At 37.1% G+C, this 27,835-nt stretch overlaps 1 protein-coding gene and 2 pseudogenes across 3 annotated transcripts in view; 1 reads left to right on the plus strand and 2 right to left on the minus strand.

Annotated features, from left to right (window-relative positions):
• LOC122737353 (zinc finger protein 474-like) overlaps nucleotides 1–27,835 on the plus strand; it is a 94,708-nt gene that overhangs the window by 24,752 nt on the left and 42,121 nt on the right. The window contains exons 2-4 of one of the 3 annotated variants that reach the window (XM_043979842.1): nucleotides 14,856–14,981; nucleotides 21,451–22,637; nucleotides 25,251–25,821. In XM_043979842.1, the coding sequence (XP_043835777.1) occupies nucleotides 21,633–22,637; nucleotides 25,251–25,382 (1,137 nt within the window). In that variant the 5' untranslated portion in view covers nucleotides 14,856–14,981; nucleotides 21,451–21,632 and the 3' untranslated portion in view covers nucleotides 25,383–25,821. Of the gene's footprint in view, nucleotides 1–14,855; nucleotides 14,987–21,450; nucleotides 22,638–25,250; nucleotides 25,822–27,835 lie in introns of those variants that run through there. The other 2 variants (XM_043979841.1, XM_043979840.1) reach the window with 2 other exon arrangements.
• Nucleotides 3,525–4,746, minus strand: LOC122751006 (annotated as a pseudogene).
• LOC122751014 lies at nucleotides 18,514–20,687 on the minus strand (annotated as a pseudogene).

Raw genomic sequence — 27,835 nt, forward strand, 5'->3', positions numbered from 1 at the left:
TTCTTTTCTTTTTTTTAGTGAGGCAATTGGGGTTAAGTGACTTGCCCAGGATCACACAGCTAGTAAGTTGTCAAGTGTCTGAGGTCGGATTTGAACTCAGGTCCTCCTGACTCCAAGGCCAATGCTCTATCTACTGCACCACCTAGCTGCCCCAATAATATACTTTCACTAAAGATCTCTTTGGTTCCTTTCAAGCCCCCAGCCAGTGAAACTTGTCATTTAAAGAGGACATTCCCTCTTCCCTATCTTGACCCCCTATATTTCAAGACCTTTGTTCCTTTGAGCTCTTTTTATTTTTTCCCTAAGGGCATATATATACAGATGTAAACAATATCTTAGAGAAACTTGTTTCTTTTAAAAAGCATGTAAAAACAGATAATTAATAGAAACAATATATGGGGTGGCAGAAATAGGTTGTCTCCCTTGAAAGAACACAAAAGACAGAAGTGAAATAGAGATCTAGAAGAGGATCACCAGCTCTGTTGGCAACACAAATGGTAGATCTTTCTTCATCCACTCTGTTTAATTCAATTCTATAGTCTCTGTTGTTCTGGTAGCTATGTCTTCTCACTAGCTACAAGCAGCTAGGTGGAACAGTAAATAGAGTGCTGGACATGGGGTTAAGAAGACTTCACCTTGGGGGCAGCTAGGTGGCGCAGTGGATAAAGTACTGGCCCTGGATTCAGGAGGACCTGAGTTCAAATCCAGCCTCAGGCACTTGACACTTACTAGCTGTGTGACCCTGGGAAAGTCACTTAACCCCCATTGCCCTGCAAAAAAAAAAAAAAAAAAAAAGAAGACTTCATCTTCATGGGTTCAAATCTGGCCTGAGACATATACTAACTGTGCGACCCTGGGCAAGTCACTTAACTCTGTTTGCCTCAGTTTACTAACTTGTAAAATGAACTGGAGAAGAAAATGGGAAACAACTCAGTACCCGTGCCAAGAATACCCCAGATGTAGTCATGAAGAGTCAGTCTGTTGAACTGAAAGTGACAACAACAAATGTCTTCTCATGCTATGGTATTTGCTGGTTGGTGGTTTGGGCTCTTGGCAGCCCCCTGATTGGTTACAACATTGTGGCCAAGATCTCTCTTCACTTTATTGGCAGTTTCCCCTGGGGCCTAATACAACCACCCCTCATTGTGCTTACATTTTTACTCTGACATCATTGCCATGTTTGAAATGTCACCTGCTCTTCCTTTCTACCTTAGGGAGAGCAAAAGCTGAGTTTTCTGTCATTAGCTTTCTAGTTTTCCAGGCCTAATGTAGAGAGAATTATTTACTCTCTCGTGGCACAAGTTTCTTTTTGGGGGACAAAAAAAACAATGAGAACCAAGATTACCAAGGCTCAATAGAACTCTCTCATGCCTCCTCTTCCAGTCATATAAGAGTTCTCCACAGCCCTGGGCCATTATAGTACAATTAGGGTGGGGCAAGTAAAACTGCTCCGGTCAGGAAAACTCCTAGGATGTACCACTACTTCCTGGTTTAGGATTTGACCTGTAATTGTAATTCCTTTCCTTTTATTTTTCTCTCTGAAAATAGTAACACTCTGGCTTTGTTATATGTAGGGGGGAAATGGCATATGAGACGACTGAGTTTATAAATAACACATAAAATTACAGGATTCCCTCCATAATTTGGTTCTGTTAGTGGGTAGAGGAAAGAGGTTATATTTCTTAGAACTTCCCTTAGGTGTAAAAAATGACTGATTATGAGTATCATTGATGAAAATCAAGACCTCAAATACACTGAGGTATTTGCAGGACACTGCCCAATTTGGAAACAACATGGGCCCCAATTCAAGACTGTTTTCCCATCACCCCCATGGTCCCCATCCAAAGATTATGAAGATTAGATATTGGTTTCTGACACTTTAATTGCATTTATATGTTCTGATGATGGACCTTCATTAGTGGTGATCAACACTGGAGGGAGATAAGAGTATTTCTGTAATCCCTTGCCACTGGCTAGCACAGCTGTCAATCAGCCTCCTAAAACTGCTAATGGCTGGATGATTAACAAGTCAGCTAGCCAGTGACATGGACAGGAAAAAATGGTCCTAAATTCATGGTTTCATAGGATTTCATGTTTGAAGGGACCTTTGAAGGGACAATTTAACAGGTAAGGAAGCTGAAACCTAGAAATGGAAAGTGAATAATTTGGCCAAAATAATACAGATAGAAAAATAGTAGTGTTTTTCTCCCTATATTTTCATGTGGCCCATAATTATGAGGCTCTGTTTATACAATTCTCTACATATAGCTTTTAATATTTTTTATTTGTATAATATTTTTCAAAATTATATGTAAAAACGGGGCAGCTAGGTGGCACAGTGGATAAAGCACCGGCCCTGGATTCAGGAGGACCTGAGTTCAAATTTGACCTCAGACACTTGACACTTGCTAGCTGTGTGACCTTGGGCATGTCACTTAACCCTCACTGCCCCACCAAAAAAATATGTAAAAACAATTTTCACATTTTTTTAAAGTGAGGCAATTGGGGTTAAGTGACTTGCCCAGGGTCACACAGCTAGTAAGTTTTAAGTGTCTGAGGCCAAATTTGAACTCAGGTACTCCTAACTCCAGGGCCGGTGCTCTATCCACTGTACCACCTAGCTGCCCCCACATTTGTTTTTTTTTTTTTTAATTTTGTGTTTCAAATTCTCTCCCTCCCTCCTCCATTTCCCTCTCTTAGATGGTAAACAATTTGATAAAGGTTATACATGTGCAATTATGCAAAACATTTTAGTCACATTGTGACAGAAAACAGACCAAAAAAATCCATTAAAATAAAGTGAAGGGGGCAGCTAGGTGGCACAGTGGATAAAACACCAACCCTGGATTCAGGAGGACTTGAGTTCCAATCTGGCCTCGGACACTTGACATATACTAGCTCTGTGACCCTGGGCAAGTCACTTAACCCTCAGTGCCATGCAAAAAAACATAAAAAGCACAAAAAATAGTACGCTTTGATCTGTGTTCAAACTCTATTACTTCTTTCTCAGGAAGTGGACATAATTTTTTATCATGATTCCTTTGAAATTGTCTTGGATCATTTATTTCAGAGAATACCTAAGTCATTCATAGTTGATTATTATACAATTAATTACTTATTGAATACTGTTACTATGTACAATATTCTACTTCTGCTCATTTCACTTTGCATTAGTTCATGTAAGTCTGTCCAGGTTTTTCTGAAGTCATCCTGCTGGTCATTTCTTATAGCATAATAGTATTTCATTACTATCATATACCACAACTTGTTCAGTCATTCCACAATTGATGGACATCCTCTCAATTACCAATTCTTTGCCACAACAAAAAGAGATGCTATAAATATATTTGAATGAATAGGTCCTCCCCCCCCTCCTTTTTTGAGGGATGGGCTAAAATGGCTATTTTACTGAGCTAGTTAGATGCCATAACCCTCCCCCACACACCCACACAGTTGTCACTTTTCATATTGGTGACCCCCCAAACTTTACATTTTGAGAAGTAAATTCCACTTGTATTGTTAATTCAATCCTGTGTCAGTCGGGCAACAGGACTAACCATGGGTCATTCTTTCCAGAGAACAATTAACTTCTTGAACCACTGTTTCTCAGTCTCAACCTTCTCAATAAATAGATTGGGATGTGCTAGAGAATTATCATCTTGGTACTTGAAAGTGGTAGGGATACTGGCAGGGTCTATTTCTTTTTCAGTGTGTGGTGGATCCACAATTACTGTTCCTGATGTTGTCAGCTCCTGCTTTCCTTTACCAGGGTTAGTAGGCTTTCAGACTTTACTTGATCTGAACATCTGATGAACAAAGCAGTCACTTTCAATTGTTTCAATTTCTTTGACTCATTTCACTCCTAGGTTGGCTTAGTCTTCTACTTTTCTTCTTTTTGCTTCTTCACTTGGATTTTTAGCTTTCAGGGATTCATCAGTTTTAGCAACAGCTTCAGGGATTATTTTTAGTCTATCTTTGGCTTGTTCAACAAGTGTCAGATATAATCCAGCTTTGATATTTCTAGAATCCCCATACTTGGTGCTGTGAAATTCCTTCTCCTTCCCTCTCTTTGCCTTTCCTCTCTCTTATCTTTTTCTTGAGCTTTAGAACCATCTATACAACTCCACCAACTGTCCATTAGTGTCTCTTTGTGATAGATCATATGCTTGATCCAGCAATACCATTACTAGGTCTCTATCCCAAGGAAATTATAAAAAATGGAAAAGGACCCACATGTACTAAAATATTTATAGCAGCTCTTTTTGTGGTGGCAAAGAATTAAAAATTGAGGGAATGCCCATCAAGTGAGGAATGGATGAACATGTTGTGGTATATCAATGTAATGAAATTCTATTGTGGTATAAGAAATGATAAACAGGTGGATTTCAGAAAAGCCTTAAAAAACTGCTGAGTAAAAACTGCTGAGTAAAGTGAGCAAGATTGTTCAGTGATCAACTATTATAGACTTAGCCTTTCTCAGCAATACAGTGATCCAAAATGATTCCAAAAGATTCATGATTGAAAATGTTGGGGCAGCTAGGTGGCTCAGTAGATAAGGCACCAGCCTTGGATTCAGGAGGACCTGGCTTCAAACCCAGCCTCAAACACTTACTAGCTGTATGGCCCTGGGCAAGTCACTTAACCCTCATTGTCCTGGGGGGAAAAAAACAAAGGAAAATACTATCCAAATCCAGAGAAAGAACTATGGAGTCTGAATGAAGATCAAAGCACATTCTTTTCCCTTTTTTTCTTTCTCATGTTTTTCTTCCCTTTCGTTTTAATTCTTTCACAAATTGACTAACATGGAAATTTGTTTAACATAATTGTACAATTACAAGTATTGTACAAGTATAATCAGATTGCTGTTTTAGGGGAGGGAAGAGGGAAAAGAAGGGGGGAATTTTGGAACTCAAAATCTTAAGAAAATGAATGTTGAGAACTATCTTTACATTTAATTGGAAAAATAAAATACTATTAAATGGGAGAAAGGATTAATACTTTAAAAAGCGATTTAGAGCATTTTTTAATGTGACAATAGAAATCTTTGATTTCTTTAATCAAAAACAGCCAGTTCATATCTTTTGCCCATTTATCAGTTGGGGAATGACTTGTATTCTTATAAATTTGACTCAGTTCTCACAGTTTGAGAAATGAGGCTTTTATCATAGAAATGCTATAAATTTTCCCCCCAGCTTTCTGTTTTCCTTCTGGTCTTGCTTGTAGTGGTTTTATTTGTGTAATGCCTTTTTAATTTAATATAATCAAATCTATTTTATATTTTGTAATTCTTTCTATTTCTTGTTTAGTCATAATGCTTCCCTTCTTCATAGATCTGACAGGTAAACTATTCCATGCTCCCCTCATTTATCACCCATTATGTCTAAATTATGGACACATTTTGATCTTATCTTGGTATATGGTGTGAGATATTGGTCAATACCCAGTTTCCGTTAAACTGTTTTCCAGTTTTTCCAGCAGTTTTTGTCAAATACTGAGTTCTTGTCACAAAAAACTTGTGTCTGTGTTTATCAAACACTAGATTACCATGGTTATTTACTACCATGATCTATTCCATTGATCTACCACTCTATTTCTTAGAATTTCAGTTACAGATCTGATATGGCTAGGCCACAATCCTTCCCATTTTTTTTCATTAATTCACTTGATATTCTTAACTTTCATTCTTCCAGATGAATTTTGTTATTATTTTTTCTAGTTCTATAAAAATAATTTTTGGTAGTTTGATTAGTATGTTACTGAATAAGTAAATTAATTTAGGTAGAATTGTCATTTTTATTATATTGGCTCAGCCTATCCATGAGCAATTGGTATTTTTCTATTTATTTAATCTGACTGTAAAAAGTGTTTTGTAATTGTGTTCATATAGTTCCTTGGTTTGTCTTGGCAGGTAGACTCCCAAGTATTTTTTTATTGTTTACCATTATTTAAAATGGAATTTCTCTTTCTCTTGCTGCTGGACTTTGTTGATAATATGTAGAAATGCTGATGGTTTATGCAGATTTATTTTATATCCTGCAACTTGACTGAAGTTGTTAATTATTTCAACTAGTTTTTTAGTTGATTCTCTATGATTATCATCTTTAATGAGTGATAGTTTTGTTTCCTCATTGCCTATTCTAATTCCTTCCATTTATTTTTCTTCTTTTATAGCTATAGCTAACATTTCTAGTATAATATTGAATAGTGGTGATGCTAATGGGAATCCTTACTTCACTTCTGATCTTATTGGGAAGGCTTCTAGCTTATCCCCATTACAGATAATGCTTATTAATAGTTTTAGATAGATGGAACTTATCATTTTAAGGAAAGCTCCATTTATTCAACAGTCTCTCATGTTTTGAATAGCAATGAATATTGTATTTTGTGGAAGGTTTTTTCTGCATCTACTGAGATAATCATATGATTTCTGTTGATTTTGTTATAGATATGGTCAATTATGCTAATAGTTTTCCTACTATTGACCTAGTCCTGCATTCCTAGTATAAATCCTACTTGTCTAATGTATGACCCTTCAGACATGTTGCTATAATTTTCTTGTTAGTAATTTATTTTAAATTTTTGCATCAAGAATCATTAAGTTAATTGATGTATAGTTTTCTTTCTCTGTTTTGGCTCTTCCTGCTTTAGGTATCAACACCAGATTGGTGTGACAAAAGGAATTTGGTAGGCCTCCTGCTTTGTCTATTTGTCCAAATAGCTATATAGTATTGGAATTAATTGTTCTTTAAATGTTTAGTAGAATTCACTTGTGAATCTATATGGTCCTGGGGTTTTTCCTTAGGGAATTCATTGAAGACTTGTTCAATTTCTTTTTCTAAGATAGGGTTATTTAAGTATTCTATTTCCTCCTCTGTTAATCTGAGAAATTTATATTTTTGTAAATATTCATGTGTTTTGTTGTGTCAGATTTATTGGCATATAATTAGGCAAAATAGTTCCTAATAAGTGCTTTAATTTCCTCCTCATTGGAGGTGAATTATCACTTTCCATTTTTGATGCTAGTAAACTGGTTTTCTTCCTTTGTATTAATTAAATTAACCAATGGTTTTTCTATTTTATTTTTTCCTTTAAATCAGTTCCAAGTTTTATTTATTAGTGCAATGGTTTCCTTTCAGTTTTATTAATCCCTCCTTTGATTTTTTAATATTTCCAATTTGGGGTTTAATTGGGGATTTTCTAATTTGCTCTTTTTCTAGGTTTTTAAAAAAAGTTTAGTGTCCAGTTAATTAATCTGCTTTCTCTCTGTTTTATTGATGTATGTGTTTAGAGATATCATTTTCCCTAATTACTGTTTTGCCTACATCCCATAACTTTTGGTATGTTGTCTCATTGTCATTCTCTTTAATGAAATTATTGCTAATTTCTATAATTTGTTCCTTGACCTACTCATTCTTTAGGATTTAATTGTAGTTTCCAATTAATTTTTTATCTTTCCATGGACCTTCATTGATTTAATTGTAATTTTATTGCATCATAATCTAAAAAGGATTCATTTGATATTTTTGCTTTTCTATATTTGATTGTGAGGTTTTTATGCTCTAATATTTGGTCAATTTTTTTGTAGGTGTCATGTATTGCTGACAAAAAGGCATGTTCCTTTCTATTCACATTCAATTTTCTCCAGAGGTCTATCATATCTAATGTTTCTAAAATATTATTCACCTCCTTAATTTCTTTCTTGCATATTTTAAGATCTATCTAGTTCTGAGAAGAGAAAGTTGAGGGTTTCATTCATGTAACTCTTTAAACTTTAAAAATTTGGATGGTATACCATTTGGTGAATGTATGGCTAGTATTGAAATTACTTCCTCATTTATAGTACCTTTTAGCAAGATGGATTTTCTTACTTATCTTTTTTGTTGTTGTTGTTGTTTTTAGTGAGGCAATTGGGGTTAAGTGACTTGCCCAAGGTCACACAGCTAGTAAGTGTTAAGTGTTTGAGGCCGGATTTGAACTCAGGTACTCCTGACTCCAGGGCCGGTGCTCTATCCACTGCGCCACCTAGCTGCCTATTCCTTATCTTTTAAAATTAGATCTTTTCTTTTTCTTTTTCTTTTTTTGAGATGATGATTACTACTTCTGCTTTTTTTCATCCATTTTATCCCAGTGCATTCTTATTTCTCACCTTAATTTTATTATTTTTTTAAAAATCATCCCATCTTAGTCATTTCATAGTCATGCTCTTTGTCTATGTATATATACTCCTTCTAACCACCCTAATAGTGATAAACTTTTAAAGAGTTACAAGTATCATCTTCCCATATAGGAATGTAAATGGTTTAATCTTATTGAATCCCTTATGCTTTTTTTTTCCTGTTTACCTTTTTATGCTTTTCTTTCTATGCTTCTCATATTTGAAAGTCAAATTCTCTGTTAGGTCTAGTCTTTTTTTTTTTTTTCATGAGGAATGCTTGATAGTTCTCTGTTTCATTGAATATCCATTTTCCCCCTGAAGGATTATACTTACTTTCACTAGGTAGATGATTCTTAGGGGTCATCCTGATGCCATTGCCCTCTGGGATATCATATTCCAAGCCCTATGAACCTTTAAGGGAGAAGCTGCTAAATCCTGTGTGATCCTAACTGTGGCTCCACAATATTTGAATTTTGTTTTATTCTGGCTACTTGCAATATTTTATCCTTGACCTAGGATCTCTGAAATTTGGCTATAATATTCCTTGAAGTCTCATTTTGGGATCTCTTTCAAGAGGTGATTGGTGGATTCTTTCAATGTCTATTTTACCCTCTGATTCCAGGATATCAGTATTTTTCCTTAATAATTTCTTTAAGAATGATGTCCACGTTCCTTTATTTTTTGATCATGGCTTTCAGGTAGTCCAATAATTTTAAAATTATCTCTCCTGCATCTATTTTCCAGGTCAGTTGCTTTTCCAATAAGATATTTCACATTTCTTTCTTTCTTTTTTGTTTTGTTATTTCTTGGTTGCTCAAAGAATCATTAACTTTCACTTACTTAATTCTGATTTTTAAAGAATTATTTCTTCATTAAGCTTTTTGTACATCTTTTTCCATCTGGTCAATTCTACTTTTCTTTTGTTTTATTTTTGAGGGGTAATGAGGGTTAACTGATTTGCCCAGAGTCACACAGATAGAAAGTGTCAAGTTTCTGAGTTCAGATTTGAACTCAGGTCCTCCTGAATCCAGGGTCAGTGTTTTATCCACTGTGCCACCTAGCTGCCCTGGTCAATCCTACTTTTTTTTTTTTTTTGGGCAAGGCAATGGGGGTTAAGTGACTTGCCCATGGTCACACAGCTAGTAAGTGTTAAGTGTCTGAGGTCGGATTTGAACTCAGGTCCCCCTGAATCCAGGGCCAGTGCTTTATCCACTGTGCCACATAGCTGCCCCAATCCTACTTTTTAAGGAGTTGTTTTCATCCATAAATTTTTCTACATTCTTTCCCACTTTTTATGCTTCCTTTGCCAAGTTCTTGACTCTTTTTTCATAATTTTCCTGCATCATTCTTATTTCTTTTCCCAATTTTTCTTCTACCTATCTTATTCAATTTTAAAAAATTCTTTTCAAGCTCTTTCAGGAATTCATTTGGGCCTAAGATCATTTCACATTTTTTTTGAGGCTTCTCATCTAGTCATTTTCACATTTTTTTCCTCTTTTGAGTTTGTGTTTTGATCTTCCCTGTTACCAACGTAACTTTTTATGGTCTGATTATTTGTTCGTCTGTTTGTCTTTGCTCATTTCCAGCTTACTTTATGCCTTTTAACTTTATGTTAAAGTTGGATCTTTTTCTGGGATACAAGGGACACTGTCCCAACCTTCTTGCACTGTGCGTGTATCCTTGCTGCTGCCCCCCTTCAAGGCTGCAGGACCTCATTGTTGGCCTATCCTGTGACTCACAGGACTTGACTCACAGCCCCTATCTTGGGACTTGAGGCCTCTCTGCTGGCTTGCTGGGTGTGGCCTGTTACTGGCTTACCCGGATGCTATATGTTCTGGAATGTGTTCCTTTTTTATCCCAGTGAGACAGACCTTTCCTGCCAACTTCTAATTTGTCTTGGGTTGGAAAATTATTTCCCTATCATTTTGATAGGATGATCCAGAATCCACTTTGAGATGTTATTTTATAATTTTCTGGAGGTGACTTTGGGAGAGTTCACGTGAGTTCCAGTGTTACTCCACCATCTTGATTCTATCCCCAAGCAGCTTTACTATAAAATGATACTAGTTTATATTTAATTTCCAGGACTCTGATATAACTTGTTTCAAAATTTATTTTAATATAATATGTAGATGATCATAGATTTAATTTATCATATGCTAAGAGTGATATACAAGCCCTTAAGGAAACAAAATACATACCAAAACTCAATTAATGGCTACCAAATAAACAACTATACCCTAAGAGTCATTGAAAAAAAAAACACAACATAATTTTATTCTAAAGTAAAACTTTTCATTACCTCTGGTAAAGAAAATTAATTCAATTTTTTTAATACTTTTGGGCTCTATATAGTTTCAAATTTCTTATTTGCATAACAAAAAATCTGTGTTTCCATGATTTCCCGTTCTGTGCTAATTCAAGCTTTATTACTTCCAAGAGACTTTCCTAGAAAGATACTTAGTTTGACAAGTAAAACTAAATCATCTTACCTGCCCCTCCAGTGTGTGTGTGTGTGTGTGTGTGTGTGTGTGTGTGTGTATGTGTGTGTGTGTGTATGTGGGGAAACCAGCTAGGATTTAGTTATAAATTAGGAGTTTCAGCAACAGTTTAGGCATTAAGCATTTATTAAAGAGTAAAGAGGTTAGTAAAGAGAGAACATGTCTCTCTGAAAGAATAAAAAAAAAACCTAACTAAGGATCTACACAGGAGAGAGAGAGAGAGAGAGAGAGAGAGAGAGAGAGAGAGAGGGAGAGAGAGAGAGAGAGAGGGAGAGAGAGAGAGAGGGAGAGAGAGAGAGGGAGAGAGAGAGAGAGGGAGAGAGAGAGAGAGAGAGAGAGAGAGAGAGAGAGAGAGAGAGGGAGAGAGAGAGAAAAGCTGGCTCCATCTAGCAGATAACACTTCCAAAGAGAAAGAGCCTCGCTCAGTTCAACCAGAAGCTCCATGTGGGACCAGAAGAGGAGCAGTCCCCACACACAGCTCCAAGCTAATTGGCTGTAGCATTCAAGTCCCTTGATTGACATGACTTAAAGGTGGTCCATGAATTGTGAGGCAAGTTACGGATGCCAATTTGACCTCAGAAAGGTCACCTGGTTCTCATACTTAGGGAGAGCCAATGATAGGAACTACATCTAAATCCCACCATACCGCATCAAGGGATGACTTTACCAGCAGTCAAAAGGTACATTTCCTTTTTTTTTTTTTTTTTTGGTTACCAACAAACAGTAAGCACAATAGGATGTGAGGCAAGAGGTAGTCCATTGATGGATATCACTTTTGATTTGTTTTTGCTTTTTTGGTGGGGAAAAGAGGGTTAAGTGACTTGCCCAGGGTCACACAGCTAGTAAGTGTCAAGTGTCTGAGGCTGGATTTGAACTCAGGTCCTCCTGAATCCAGGGTCGGTGCTTTATCCACTGCACCACCTAGCTGCCCCATATATCACTTTTGAAAGCCTGCTTGTTGTCTATTAATATTATTATTGAAGATGCCTCCATTTTATGTCTAGATCACTAATATGGTTTGTGTAAGTGGGATAGAAAGGACATACAATGCTAGTTGTTGATATTTTCTTATTTGCCCTTAGGAAGGGAGGAATCTGGGATTTTTTCCATTCCTTTTTAATTTTTTTATTTTAATTTAAATTTTTTGTTTGTTTGTTTTTTGAGGGGCAATGAGGGTTAAATGATTTGCCCAGGGTCACAAAACTAGTAAGTGTTAAGTGTCTGAGGATGGATTTGAACTCAGGTCCTCCTGAATCCAGGCCTGGTGCTTTATGCACTGTGCCATCTAGCTGCCCCTCCATTCTTTTTTTAAATGTTCCTTTAGATACCTTACATATAGATCCACTGGTGATCTTATAATTTTGTCTTCTCCAGTACAGATCATTTTTTATTCCAATCTATCTTTTTTTCTCATTCTTGTTCTCTTGGTGCCATTTCTAGCTCCCTGATGAACTTATTTGAAATAACATTGTTAGCTAAGGACCAAGTTTTTTGGTTCTTTCATTTATAATGCACAAAAACATTTGTTTGAGTCATCTTTACACATACTTTCCATTTTTTTCCTATTTGTTGTCTCTTTCCATTTTTGTCTTTAAATGTTTTAGGGATGATTTTGCTTAATTCTTGCCAAGTTTTTAAAAAACTGGTTTTAACATACTTTCCCATGGTATTTGTTCATTATCATCTTTTCCTTCATTTTCATTTGAAGTCAACAGGTATCAGAATGTATTTTGATCTAATTTGGAATAGCTTATTGAATTCTTCATAGAATTTTTCAACCTCTTCTTCCTCAGGAACTGATATTGGTTCATAAGCTATATTTATTTTCATGGTTCTCTTTTTGCAGATACTTATCATCAGTTATGCAGTACAAAATGACCAGATATCTCATAAAATAAATGTTTCTTATTTCCTTTTGTCATACAATAAAAATAATTTCTCCAACTTCCTCCTCTTCCTCTCCTCCCCTCTTCCTCCTATTCTTCCTCTTCTTCTTCTTCTCCTCCTTCATCTCCTTCTTCTCCTTCTCCTCCTCCTCCTCTTCTCCCCTCATTGGCTTTTTCAAGAGTACTTGAGGGGGCAGCTAGATGGCGTAGTGGATACAGCACTGGTCCTGGAGTCAGGAGTACCTGAGTTCAAATCCGGCCTCAGATACTTAACACTTACTAGCTGTGTGACCCTGGGCAAGTCACTTAACCCCAATTGCCTCACTGAAGAAAAAAAAGAGTACTTGAGATTCTTCCTTCCATTTCACAACTTTCTTCTTTCTTTTAGATTACTTTGTAGCAGAGATGTCAAGATTGATATGATTTAGCTCATCCAGAATTTTTTGGTTATTGGAAAAAGATCTTACATTTAGAGTACCAATAGTAAAATTAAAATTTGTTGATGGTTTAAAAATAAATGATTCTTTTACATGTTTGTTTTCTTTATCACCATTTTGTCATGATCACTGCAAAAATGGAAGGGGAGCATGTAGGGTTGAGCATAATTTTGTATTTTTCTTTGTGTCATAGGTTGCCATGGCCAACACATTCATCATCAAATTGTCAGCATAGTGGTGATGAGCCTTTCCATACTTAGCTGGGCTGGTCTTTGGAAAATAGACTCAGTCTGTTCCCAGGGCCTAGCTTGAAGATTTTCCAGTGTAGTAGAACCTGCCAGCATTTATACTATGCTGGCATAGCCTTTGAGAACCCAAGTAACTTCTGTGCCACAATGAAGCATCAAGTATGATTTTGTGGAGAAATTTAAAACTATCCAGACCCAAAATTCATGCTGATTATTTTATAGAAATGTTAGCTAGCTAACTAGATATGAAATTCTACAAAAGAAGCTTTTATTGATTGGAAATCTACTTTTTAAAATAATAAAGCCTAAAATTCTAGCCATACACAAGTACTTACATTAAGGATTTTGTTGGATTGAAAATGTATTGAATTCAGTTTGCAGAGAAATAGCTCACCCTAGTTCTGAAAAGACTCTTTCCAGTTAACAGTGTGAAGCCTGTTAATTATAGCTAGCTCAACAGCCACCATGGGCTTCTCATTCTAATCTCTAAACTATTCTGAAAGGAGAGATAAAGACAGAGAAAAGTTATAGAACTCAGTGATCTAAGAAGAAAAAGAAGCCTTGCCTATTTTCCTCTCCTTATGCTTACACATCTTCTGGGTCAGTGAGGTGCATACTCAAGAGAGTCCATCAAAGGTGACAACTATCTATCTCCTCCCAGTCCCAACAGCCCTCAGATATCTAGAGCCCCTCCAGAGGTTTATACACCATGATTTCCTTTTCTTTCTTTCTTTCTTTCTTTCTTTCTTTCTTTCTTTCTTTCTTTCTTTCTTTCTTTCTTTCTTTCATTTGTTCTTTTGTCCTTCCTTCCTTCCTTCCTTCCTTCCTTCCTTCCTTCCTTCCTTCCTTCCTTCCTTCCTTCCTTCCTTCCTTCCTTCCTTCCTTCTTTCTTTCTTTCTTTTTGCAGGGCAATCAGGGTTAAGTGACTTGCCCAGGGTCACACAGCTAGTAAGTGTCAAGTGTCTGAGGTAAAATTTGAACTCAGGGCCTCCTGAATCCAGGGCCAGGGCCTTATCCACTGCATCACCTAGCTGCCCCCTATACTCCATGATTTCAAGTCAATAATTCTATTTGTCTGTGTTTATCCTCTAGCTTCCAGAAGTCTCAAAATTATCCTGTAGTTTCTATATTAGAAACCAGACCTGGTAATCTTTATGGTGTGCTGTTACTTAGGGAAAGGGCCAACTGAGAATAGTGACTCTGATCCCTACACACAGCCCTAAGCACATCTCTTTCTTAGGAATTATATTCTGACTGAAGCTGGCCCTTATGGACCTCATTAAACATTAAAATTAAGGTGCAATAATGAAATTAGTTAAAAGCAAGCAGGCTTTTAAGAGAAAGTTGCTGGAAAGTGAGAATAAAGTCAAACATCCTCTATTCATTTTCCTTAAGGCTGGTCCTGACCCCATGCTTCCTCTTATTTGTATTTGCAGGCATACTGATTTGCAGGCATGCTTCCTCTTATTTGTATTTGCAGGCATACTGATGCTCTATTCACTGAGCAATGACTTTGTATGATTAGTATTTCTTTTAATTTTTTGTTATGAAACAGCTTTTTTAAAGTATCAAATCAATCTTTTATTTGTGTCTCCTCCCCAATCCCCAATCCCACTTCACCTTTACAGAACTCTCATCTATTGCCAACATGCAATCTGGATTTCCGCATTCCTTCCATCTGTGGATATATGAATTTTTTTCCCCAATCGCAGGAACAGACGAACTTGGGAAAATGGCACCACATGGATTCAGAAGTAAGGTATTTCAAAGACATTTTTGAAAGGGCCAAAATGAACCACTTTAGCCAGAAGGAGTTTGTATTCATATGCATCCTTTACCAAAGAATGGATATGTTTATAAAACTTTTCTCTTTAAATGCTAACCCAATTGTTTTTATGATGTGTTTAGGTAACAGGCCATGGTAAGCATTTTAAGTGTATATGTTTGATACTTTCTATCATAGTCACTTAATTTTTCAGTAAGTGGTCTCTACTTCATCAGACCTTATTCTGACTATCTAACATTAAGCTCCATCAGCATATTAAGTACTGAAAGGTTATCTTTAGTTTCACACGTACTTTTTAATTTCCTCTGTCACAACTATATCATATATATCAATGATAAGTAGTATGTTGTCACTATTACAAAAATATGTCCTCTGGTCCAGTCTACCTTAGACAAAAGGGCCAGAGCCTGGCTCTGGCATGAGTCCCAATTCAAGAACAGAACCTAAATATGTGAGCAAACAAATAAACCTGACAATAAAGAAACAATAGGAGGAATCTGAAGATAAAATCCCAGAGGAATCTGTCCTGGAGATAATTTTGTCACCTTTCAGGGAAAAAAATTAGGCTAACCCAAGCTGTAGCAAGGAGGAAAGAACTCTAGTTAGGAGTATTGTTATAATCCATATCCTCTGGGTAAATGAACTTGTGATTTATTTTTCATACTTGATGCTTTAAGTTAATACTTATAAAAAATATTGATTCAATTTCTAGATGTTACATTTTAGAAAGGATACTTAACAAAGTAGAGGGTGGTCTTTACCAAGGAGAGTGATCCTCTAGACAAAGGGACCTAGAACTAAGTTGAATAAGGATCAATGGAAGGAATTTAAAACATTTAGAATGAAAAAAGAGAACATTTGGGAAAGTTGAAGAAAAAGGGGAGAAGGAGGGTAGATGGACATAGTTGTTTTCAAGTATTTAAAGGCTTACATATGGGACATTAGGCTTGTTCTATATGACCCCAGGAGTAGAACCAAAAACAATGGGTCAAAGTTTCAGGAACAGATTCTAGTTTTAGGTGAGGAAATTAAAGGTAGAATGGCTACCTAAGGAGGTAGTAGGTTTCTTGTCACCTGAGGTCTTCACACAAGGGTTGGATGACCACTTCTTTGTGATGTTAGGTAGCAATTGAACTAGACCTTGCATGTCCCTTCCAACTCTGACATTCTATGTTATTCTATAGGTTTTTGAGACAATGGAAGTTACATAGCATTCTTTGTGAAAGGCAGCTAGGTGGCGCAGTGGATAGAGCACAGGGCCTGAAGTCAGGAAGACTTGAGTTCAAATCCAGCTTCAGACACTTACTAGCTGTGGGGTCCCAGGGTAAGTGCTTAACCTCTGTCTTCCTCATTTTCCTCATCTATTAAATGGGAAGAATAATTCCCATGGTGGTTCTGAGGCTAAAATGAGATATTATTTGTAAAGTGCTTTGCAGACCTTGAAGCCCTATATAAAAATACATGCTATAAATGCTATCTTCCCTCAAAGGTAGACAAGGCAAACATAGTGAAACAGTAGGAGTTACCACATAAACCAGCACCCTTCTGCCAAGACCTTATTTTCCTCTTCTCCCATTCACCACAACCCTTGCTATACACTGGAATTAAGAGGAACAAAGGAGTACAACTCCAGAGCTAGGGCCTACTGCTTTTTGCATCACAGAACTAGACTGAACAAGGGTTTGTATAATTTCTCCAGCCCCTATTTATCTTTAGCTACTGAGAGCCATACTCCAAAGTGGCACTGGAAGGCATTCAAGCAATATGAGAAGGTAGATAGAAATTTAGCCTTGAATTCAAGGAGACCTGAATTATACCCTAATTATGATGTTTAGATGCTGGATGACCATGGATAAATCACTTAACTTTTCAGTGCCCCAGGATACTCATTGTTTATGAGTTGCAGACCTGCTTTGGAGGGGAGAGTTACAATGCAAGAAGTTCCCCACACTGATAAAATTGCAGTTTAGGACCTCTACTGTCAAGAAAAAATAAATAAAAAGAAACCCAGGAAATTTAAGTTTGCTTGGAAGTCCTTTTAACTGGTGGGTCAAAATGTATCTACTCTTTATGATAGTACCTCCAATCTTTTTCTCTTTCTTTGGAGTACTTGAGTTTCTTAATTGTCTATGGTAGAGTGAGTGGTTCAAGATAAATGATGTGTTAGCCCCAAATCTGGGACTGTCTTAGTGGAATGTTAAGGGAAGAGACTTTTGAAAAGAACATATAATTTCAATACTGAACAGAGAGGAGAGGACATTGAAAAGAAAGATACAAGTATACTGTCCCCACCCACAACAGTAGGTTGGCCAGCAGGAAAAATGTAAATGGGAGGGAGAATTGGATTAAGCACTCCAGACTCCCAAAGATATGTTCTTACTCAAGAGTGGGGGGGGGGAGGTGGAAAGAAGGGGACAGATTGATGAGAGGAAAGAGAAGGGACACAGCTTTTGTGGAAACCCAGGTAGGAGAGGAGCTAGAACTAGGGGGGCAACTTGATGTGCTGGAATATATATGCAAGGAAATCTTTCTGGGATCTATCTAATTTTATGCCATTTTATCAAGTCTCTAAATTAAATCAAATTATATCATAGAATCAAAGTCACAGTTGGATGGCATTAAGTCTAACCACTATGTAAAACATGGTTTCCTCTACAATATGCCCAGCAATTGGTCAGACAACTTTTACTTGAAAACTTCTGGGTGGGGAAAGTGGGAGGGAGGGGACCATTATCTCTTAGGGAAGCCTATTCCAGTTTTGGAATTTTCTGTTAGGAAGTTTCTCCTCACTCAAGCCTAAATTTCCCTGTTTATATTTTTCACTCATTGCTATTTGTCTAATTCCTTTGCCACATAAGAATCCTTCAAATAATTGAAGATGCTGCACACCTCCCTCCCCTCCCCTCAATATTTTTTTCTCCTGGCTCAACGTGCTCAGTTTTTTCAACTGTTCCTCATATAAAATCATATAGTGTCCTGCAAGTTGCTGTTCAGTTTTTAATTTGTTAATGTCTTTCTTAGGAGCCAGAATTCACCAGTGTAATTGACAATCATAATTATTTTTCAAAATGTTAATACTTTTTTTTTGACATTAAAATGCTTTTCCATATTTCTGATTGGTTAGAGTATGCTCATGTCTCTATAGTATGATCTTGGGTGGTTTTTTTTTTTTTAATGTTAGGCTTCAAGCCAGCTTTTACATTCTCCTCTTTTACCATCATCAAAAGGCTTCTTACTTTTTCTTCATTTTCAGTCATCAGAGTCTGACTATCTGAAAATTGGTATTTCTCCCAACAACCTTTTAATTTGTCCAGCCTGGGATTAAACATGATGTATTTTGCATATAAGTTAAATAAATAAGGTGACAATATACAGCCTTGTCATACTCCTTGCCCAGTCTTAAACTAATCAGTTGTTTCAAGTTTAGTTCTAACTTTTGTTTCTTGACCTGCATACAGATAAGGAAGATGATCTGGTACTACCATCTTTTTGAGCATGTGTCAAATTTTGTTGTGATCCATACACTCAAAGGCTTTATTGTAATTAATGAAGCAGAAGTAAATGTTTTTATCTGAAACATTCTTGTATAATCCAGTGAATGTTGGCAATTTGGCTTCTAGTTCTTCTGTCTCTTTGAAAATCAGCCTGCACTTCTAGTAATACTCAATTCATGTCTTACTCAAGTTTAGCTTGCAGAATCTTAAGCTTAACCTTGTTGGCATATGAAATGAACACAATTGTTCGGTTATTTAAATTTTTGCCATTGTCCTTCTTCAGGATTGGGACATAAACTGATCTTTTCCAATCCAGTGACCACTATTGAGTTTTCTAAATTTGCTGGCATACTGGGTACAGCACTTTAATAGTATCATCTTTTAGGATTTTAAATAGCTCAGCTGGAATTACATCATATCCACTAGTCTTACTGTTAGCAATGCTTCCTAAGGCCCACTTGACTTCATGCTCCAGGATGTCCAACTCAAGATCAGTAAGCACACCATCATGGTTATCCATGATGTTAAGATCTTTCTTGTATTGTTCTTTATATTCTTGTCACTTCTTAATCTCTTCTGTTTCTGTTAACTTTCTACCATTTTCTTGAAGAGATCTCTTGTCTTTACCATTCTATTGTTTTCTTCTATTTCTTTGTTTTGCTCATTTAAGAAAATCATCTCGGGGGCAGCTAGGTGGTGCAGTGGATAAAGCACCAGCTCTGGATTCAGGAGTACCTGAGTTCAAATCCGGCCTCAGACACTTGACACTTACTAGCTGTGTGACCCTGGGCACTTAACCCCCATTGCCCCGCAAAAAAAACAAACAAAAACAAACAAACAAAAACAAACAAACAAAAAAGAAAATCTCTCTCTCTGCTTTTCTCTGAAATTCTGCATTCAGTTCTTTTTTCCTCAGCTGTTTATAAAGCCACGTCAGACAGCCATTTTTCTTTCTTGCTCTTTTCCTTTGGGAAGTTTTTTGTTGATGCCTCTTATACAATATTGCAAACTTCTGTCCATAGTTCTTCAGGCACTCTATCTACCAAATCTAATCTCTTAAATCTATTCATAACCTCTACTTCATATTCATAAGGGATGTTATTTAGTTCCTACCTACATTCTGCAATTTAATTCTAAAATTTGAAATAAGAAGCTCATAATCAGATACAGGTCTTGTTTTAACTGACTGTATAGAGATTCTTCACCTTTGGTTGCAAAGTATATAATCAATTTGATTTTTTTTTTTAAGTGAAGCAATGGGGGTTAAGTGACTTGCCCAGGGTCACACAGCTAGTAAGTATTAAGTGTCTGAGGCCGGATTTGAACTCAGGAACTCCTGACTCCAGGGCTGGTGCTCTATCCACTGTGCCACCTAGCTGCCCCACAATTTGATTTTGATATTGACAATTGGTGATGTCCACATATAGAGTCAACTTTTGGGTTGTTGAAAAAAGGTGTTCATTATGAACCAGTGAGTTGTCTTGATAAAACTCTATTATTCTCTGCCCTGCTTCATTTTGTATTCCAAAGCCCAAATTCCCTGTTATTACAATTATCTTTTAATTTCCTACTTTAGCATTTCAGTTCCCTATGATGAATGTCACATCTTTTTTTCGGTATTATTTCTAGAAGACGTTGTAGATCTTAACAGAACTAAGCAACTTTGGCCTCTTCATGATTAGTGGTTGGAGCATAGACTTGTATTACTGTGATACTGAGCAGTTTTCTTTGGATTAAAACAGATACCATTCTGCCATTTGCGAAATTATGCCCCAGTACTACATTTCTTACCCTTTTATAGACTATGAGGGCTACTCTATTTCTTCTAAAGGATTCTTGCCTATACTAGTATACATAATGATCACCTGAATTAAATTCACCCATTCTCATCCATTTAAGTTCACTTACACCCAAGATATTGATGTTTAATCTTTCCATCTCCTGTTTGATCACATCCAGCTTACCTTGGTTCATAGATCTTACATTCCAGGTTCCTATGCATTATTGATTTTTACAACATAGAACTTTCCTTTCATCAACAGATACACCTATAGCTGAGCTTCTTTTCACCTTTGCCCAGCCTCCTCATTCTTTCTGGAGCTAATTGTGGTTGTCCTCTGCTCATACCCAGTAATGTGTTGGACACCTTCTGACCTGAGGGGTTCATCTTCCAAAGTCATATCTTGGAGTTTTCTTGGTAAAGATACTGGAGTAGTTTGCCATTTCCTTCTCTAGTGGACCACTTTTTATCTGAATGCTGTATTATAACCTGTCTGTCTTGTAACCTGTATGTCAGAGCTCATAGTTTCACACACAACAAGGCAGTGATCCAGGAGGATATAGAACATATAGCATTTAACAAAAGGGAAAGTTTGCTTAAGAATATCATGGAAACAATATTCTGCAGAGATGCAGAATTTCAGGTAGGCACAGTTTCTCAACTGCCAAATTTTCACTACACCAAATCAGTAGGGTATATCTAGTCCTAAGAACTCCCGAATCTTCATATGCTGGGCTTTTATTCTTAGGAGGCCAGGAAATTATGACAGTGGATATCCTTAATCCTCTGAACCAATTAAGTCTTTTACATACATGAAGGAGAAATTGCTCCTATAACAATAGTGGTAATATTTTATTCTTTGTTTTTTCTTTAAGAATTCTCAAAGTGGGGCAACTAGGTGGTGCAGTGGATAAAGCACTGGCCCTGGATTCAGGAGAACCGGAGTTTAAATCTGGTCTCAGACACTTGACACTTACTAGCTGTGTGACCTTGGGCAAGTCACTTAACCCTCATTGCCCCACCCCCCCAAAAAAACCACACAAACCCCCCAAAAAACAAAAACAAGAATTCTCAAAGCTCTGAAGAGACATATAATGCCCCAGGGCTGAAGGTTTGTTTCTTTTGCTACATAATTGTAATCATTGTTCTACATTTTCTTTTAGGTCTCAAAGACTTCTGAGGGATTGATGGAGACTTAACAACACTCCAGACCATTGCCTTGCCATGAATACTAGATCTTTGGGACCACAGTACTTGCAACAACATGGGGCTTCAGGACAGCCAGCATTGCACTAAGAAGAAACCCATCTTAAGTCCTCCCTTATGGTAATAGAGATCTTACTGAATGGAAAAATCAAAGAAGGAAAAGACTACCAGTAGATTACAGCAGACTGCAAAAAGCTCAGCAAGGCCCAACCAAATAATCCTCACTAGTGATTCCAACCTTCACAGCAATTCACCAGGAAGAGAAAAGCTTAATACTTCTAAAATCATAAAAAAAAATACTAAGATAAAGAGACCAGGTACTGTCACCCTACTGAAACGATCCAACAGGGGAAGCATGTCTGATGGTCTGGCTCGGCCTCCCATAATCCCACCCAGAAGACCAGCATTTAAACTATGCTACATTTGTGGAAGAGAATTTGGTTCTCAGTCCATTTCCATTCATGAACCCCAATGTTTACAGAAGTGGCATATTGAAAATGATAAGTTACCCAGAAATCTCAGGAGACCAGAGCCCCAAAAACCAAAACCTCTTAGTGGTACTGGCTCTTATGATTCGCGATCTATTAATGAGGCTGCCTTTGAGAGTTCTAAAGCTCAACTGGTGCCTTGTGAACACTGTGGCCGAACTTTCTTGCCTGACCGTCTCATTGTTCACCTAAGAAGTTGTAAGCCAAAAGTTAATTTCTCAGAGAGTCTCCCCAGCAAGAAGAAAACCCTTGGTGGATTTGTGTCCCCACCAAAGACTCTCCTCTGTTACATCTGTGGCAAAGAGTTTGGCAGCCAGGCCCTTTCTGCTCATGAGGCTGAGTGCCTGGAGAAATGGAAAGTAGAAAATGAGCGACTCCCCAAAGAGCTCCGCCAGATAGCCCCTCAGAAGCCAAAGCATTATTCAGCCCAGCCAGCTAAGCCTGAGAAGAAGGAAACTTCTGACAGTCATGATGGTCAGATAATGGTTTGCTCCAAGTGTAACAAGACCTTTAAAGCAGATCGTCTTCAAATACATGAAAAAATTTGCCAAGTTCAACCCTCTGAGCCCAGCACCTTTGGAAGTAGAAGCGGTGGGATGGAGGCGGTCAAAATTCAGCAACAAAAGAGCAAGGCAGGATCCTCCAGATCTGACAAGGTAATCTCTTGCAGAAAAGGCCTACTAAAAGGCCCTGGTGATATTCTCCATGACTCTAAAAGAAACTTTTCTCCTGGACAACTTCTTTAAGTGTCTAACTTCTCTTTTGGGGAACACTTGGGCAATCTGAGGGAGAAGCATAACCTTTTCTATATCAAAGAACTCATGACTTTCCCTATTGTTTTCTTCACTTTCTGAATCTTTGCTGTCCAAAGGGAAGAAAAAGAAAAATGGACACCCTATTCCTTGGTTCCTCATTATGCTTTATCTCTGGGAGAGGCTGTTATTTGCAAATGAGTCATTAATGCTGTGTCTGTGTTACAAAGTTATAACTCCCATTTCAAAAGCCAGGATTCATTGTGGTTTATTTCAGTCATCTGCATTAGGAATTTGCTTTTGGCAATACTGAGTTATGTTGAGTTTATTTGACTAAAATAGAATCTGTGTCAAAAACCCCAGATGACTAAAGCAGTCCACATTAGAGTACTTTTGGTAACTCACAGACCTGCAATTGCAACCTCTTTTTCTTAAATAAATAAATAAATAAATTAGTCAATGGATAGTTAGTAAAATGAAGGAAATGCCCAGACACAGCTATTATCCCATGTCAAGGAAGAAAGGGAGGGGAAAGGAATTAGCATTTATATAGTCCTACTATGTACCAGACACTGTGTCCTAAGTGCTTTATTTATTTATTTATCTATTTATTTATTTATTTATTTATTTAGGCAATGGGGGTTAAGTGACTTGCCCATGGTCACACAGCTAGTAAGTGTCAAGTGTCTGAGGCCAGATTTGAACTCAGGTACTCCTGAATCCAGGGCCGGTGCTTTAACCACTGAGCCATCTAGCTGCCCCCCCTAAGTGCTTTATAAATATTATCTGATTTGATCCTCACAATAACCCTTTGAGATAGATATTGTTATCCCTATCTTATGGAAGAAACTGAAGCAGACAGAGGTTAAGTGACTTGCACAGTCACATAACTAATAAGACTCTGAGGTTGAATTTGAACTTATGTCTTCACAATTTTAGGTTCAGCACTCTATCTGCTGTGCCATATAGCTAATAAATAAGCATTTCTTTGTTTGTTTTTTGTGGGGCAATGGGGGTTAAGTGACTTGCCCAGGGTCACACAGCTAGTAAGTGTCAAGTGACTGAGGCCAAATTTGAACTCAGGTCCTCTTGAATACAGGGTATGTGCTTTATCCACTGTGCCACCTAGCTGCCCCCTAAATAAGCATTTATTAAGTGCATTCCATGTACTGGCTAAGTGCTATTCGTTGCTACCAGAGATAGTTAATATCCCCTACCTCTGCTGACCTCCATGCTCTAGGAATAGCTATGGACCTAGTGTTCCTCTGGACTATGCCCAGTGGTTATTATATCATTTCCCTATATTTTGGTGGTGAAAAACTACTATACTTTTTACCTAAAGCTTTATGATTGACTAGGGGTATGGAATTAGATTGTGAACCTTGCCCTCCTTTGATTTGATTGAGCCAAGGGCAATACATGCCCACCTTCGAGGGCTTGCTTTCTGAAATGCTGATTAATCAGATAAATAGGACTGGCTTGCCTAATTGGGGAATCCTGAAATGTAAAAGTTATTTTTCAGAACCAAATTGGAATGATTTATGACTTTCTCATTTACATGGTTTCTGTTCTCCTTTACTATTTCCTGTTTCTTTGAGGCAAATGTATTCCTCTTCTTCCATCTTTTTCCATGTTTAGCAGTTAAGGATATATAGATAGATATAGATATAGATATAGATATAGATATAGATATAGATATATAGGTGTAGATATAATCCCCAAAAGATTACATTGAAACACCAGAAAAGGTTGCAGTATTGTATACTTTTACACTGAACACTTATGAAAGAATTCAAGGGGTAGCTAAATGGTGCAATGGATAGAGTGCTAGCCTCAGAAACTAGCTGTGTGATCCTGGGCAAGTCAGTTCACCTCTGTTTGCCTCAGTCTCTTCATCTGTAAAATGTGGATAATAATAGCACCTATTTTCCAAGGTTGTTGTGAGAATCAAATGAGATAAAAATTAGCACAGTGTCTGGCACATTTTAAGTGCTGTATAAACATTAACTATTTCTATCATTATTATTATTATTATTAATTTCCTTGTATAATGAAAATCCAAAATTGTAAGTGTGACACCCAAAGGCACTATACCAGTCTAAAAAGTTTGTTTCTTTTTTCTCCCTGCCTTTAAAAATTTCTATATTCATCCAAGATGTTATGTAATCTGACTTCATTGAGAGAGACAGAGAGGGGAGAGAGGGACAGAAAGACTAAGAGACAGACAAATAGACAAAGACAGTCAAAGATTGGAGGGGGGAGATAGAGAGATAGAGAAACAGAGAGAAACAGAGAACTAGCATTACAGGGGAAAATTCCTTGTGAGTAGGGATTATTTTGTTCTTTGTACTTGTATCCCCAAATACCTAGTATGATGCCTGGCACATAGTAGACACTTATGGAATGGTTCTTCATTGATTGAATGTATGTTTGTGCTACAAATCAGATTCCTTTGTATACTAACTTAAAACTTTGTTTCTTAATTGGATCCACTTATTTCAAATGTTCTTATTACAGATCATGGATATGGAACACTTTGGTCAGGATTGTTGTACTTGCTGCAATGCTCACAAGAATGGAGCCAACAGGCAAAGCACAGCATGTACTCCTATGCAAGTCATAACTGCTAAAACAAAGTGCCTTGGGTGATTGTCTTATAATACTCTTTTGATTCAAGCTGAAGGCAAATAAGTACTAATACATGTCCAGTGATGGCACATATCTCCACTAGACACCTCCACTAAGCTAAGGGGAGTCCCAAGAACCAAACCAGAACTATTCAAAGATGCTATAACTTGTGTATGTCAGGGTACATGAGTCACAACTCCCAGCATAGAGTAAGTATGTCAATAGGAAACTGTCACCCACTGCTCTCAGGCATGTCCTTGCTATTCCTAGGATCACTCATACTTTCAGAGAGAATATAGGAAGGCCATCCAAGATGGATCCCTTTAGCTGCATGATTTAAAAAAAAATAATTAGGAAGGAGAGAATTATTGGCTTTCTGAAAGGAAGAATTACTCCTAAAGCAATTGGACATTCATCATTTCCCTTAGCTATACTATTTCTCATTCCAATAAAATTCTTCAGCAAGTAGTATTTTCTTTTCCTTTCCTCTTTGGTGCAGTTTATTGAATAATCTTCTTCTTTTTTAATCATTCTGTTCCCTACTAACTCTTAAAGTCTCTGCCCAGACTTCTATTCTTTTTTCTGGATAGTGAGATCATCAATTATCCTTCCTTTTAATACTCTTTAGTTTCTCAATGTTATTCTAGTATAGCACCTTGTCTGGGATACTCCCTCAATTTACAGTGTGGGTCACCATAGTTGTTACTACTCTTGGGATCTAGAGCTAACATTGAGGTGCCATATTTTTAACACTGTAGCTCAAGAGCCCCCACTGGTGTGTATCCAATTAATAAACACAATCAGTAAAACTCAGCTTTTAGCAAAGTCATTTACTAAGTAGGCATTATAAAATTAATAATTACAACCACTTTCAAAATAATACACACACACACACACATATTCACAAAAACTTCAGGTAAATTCTCTTTTCCCATTTTCCTGTCCTCAGTGTGTCTTAGTTTCTCTGGTGACATAGTCAATGGGACTAGTGACATAGTCATTTTCCCTCCCAACTTGTTGCTTTCTCGTATAGGTAAAAGTAAGGATCTGTCTTCATAAAACACTTCTTATCCTAGACTTTTCTACTGTTAGACTGGCTAAACCCCTAAATTCACTTCCTGTTCTAAAACATAGGCCAAAGGGGAATGTGTGAGAATGATTCTCCCACCCAATCAAATTGCTTTCTTTCTTGCACCTATTAGGGAGAAGTTTGCACCTGAGAAAGGAATCAAGGTATAGAAAATTTTGCTTACATATTAAAAACCTGTCTTATTGTATTATTGTAAGATTGTAGGAAATTCACTAAGACTACAAATTCTATGATAAGATCCTGTAATTGATTAATTGATTGATTGACTGATTTGTTCATTTGAAGTGCCTGGGCTTTTTGTGATTACATTAATTGAAATAGAATTGGAATATCCCTCTAATTTATGCTCTTCCTCAGTAAACATTTGATGTTCCTGACAAATCAACAAGAATAATTTGGCAAAGTACATATTCACAAATTCTGGATTTAGGGAATTCACTTTCCATTTGCTAGTGACTTGGGATATTCATCCTTTCCTAGTGTTTTATACCAAAGAGTGTCTGAAAAGTATATGTGGCATGGTTCACAAACAAATGTAGGAATTATCATTTTGCTATATTTCCAACGATGTGGAGATCTAATTTTACCAAAAAAAAATACTCTTTTATAAAGTTCTCATAGGTTACCACTTGTCTTAGTGCTTGCAAAGGTCTTCCCCAACCCAAAGACAATAAAGAAAAGAAAAAGTGAAAGTTAAATGTTTCAAATCAGAGGAAAAATCTTGCTACAGAGGTCCCAAACCATGTTGGGCCCTCTCCATAGGAAGTAAGGACCTGGGGTTCAATGAAAGTCAACCTCTAATCCTTCAGATGAGAAATTAAGCCTCTTTGATTTGGTGCTTGGGTAATAGCACTGAGCCTGGGACACTTACCTTTTCTCTCTGCTACTGAGGTCCCTCTCTGTACTGGGTTCACTCAGATACTAAGTGCCATAACAAACTGGTATAGGATCCAGGGTAGGGAGGGCTACAGCACTTGTCCTCTCTCTGAATAATCACTCCTAAGTCCTCTCCCTCTTTGTTTAAGGGACCCCTCTTCTCTGGACCCACACATACAGCCTGGGTTTAATCCTATGAAATTCATCTGGGTCCCAACATACTCTCTAGAGATCCTTGAAGCACACAGGGTCTAACTACAGGTCTAGACAAAACATTTCCAGGTGTCCCATCACACATAAAGTACACCATAATTACTAGAGATTTCTTTATACATAAGGCAATCCCATTCGAGGTTTCAGATAGAAATTATCTCTGAATCCCTGTACTATACATTATCAAAAATTTCTCCTTGAAACTCCTAAGGGAATCCATCTAGGGGCCCCACTTCACCTCTTACTACAACAAGTAGACTAACTTGAAGAGAAAGAAAGTGAACACAGAAAATTT

The sequence above is a fragment of the Dromiciops gliroides genome, chromosome 1 (assembly GCF_019393635.1).
Source record: "Dromiciops gliroides isolate mDroGli1 chromosome 1, mDroGli1.pri, whole genome shotgun sequence".
NCBI classification, from domain to species: domain Eukaryota; kingdom Metazoa; phylum Chordata; class Mammalia; order Microbiotheria; family Microbiotheriidae; genus Dromiciops; species Dromiciops gliroides.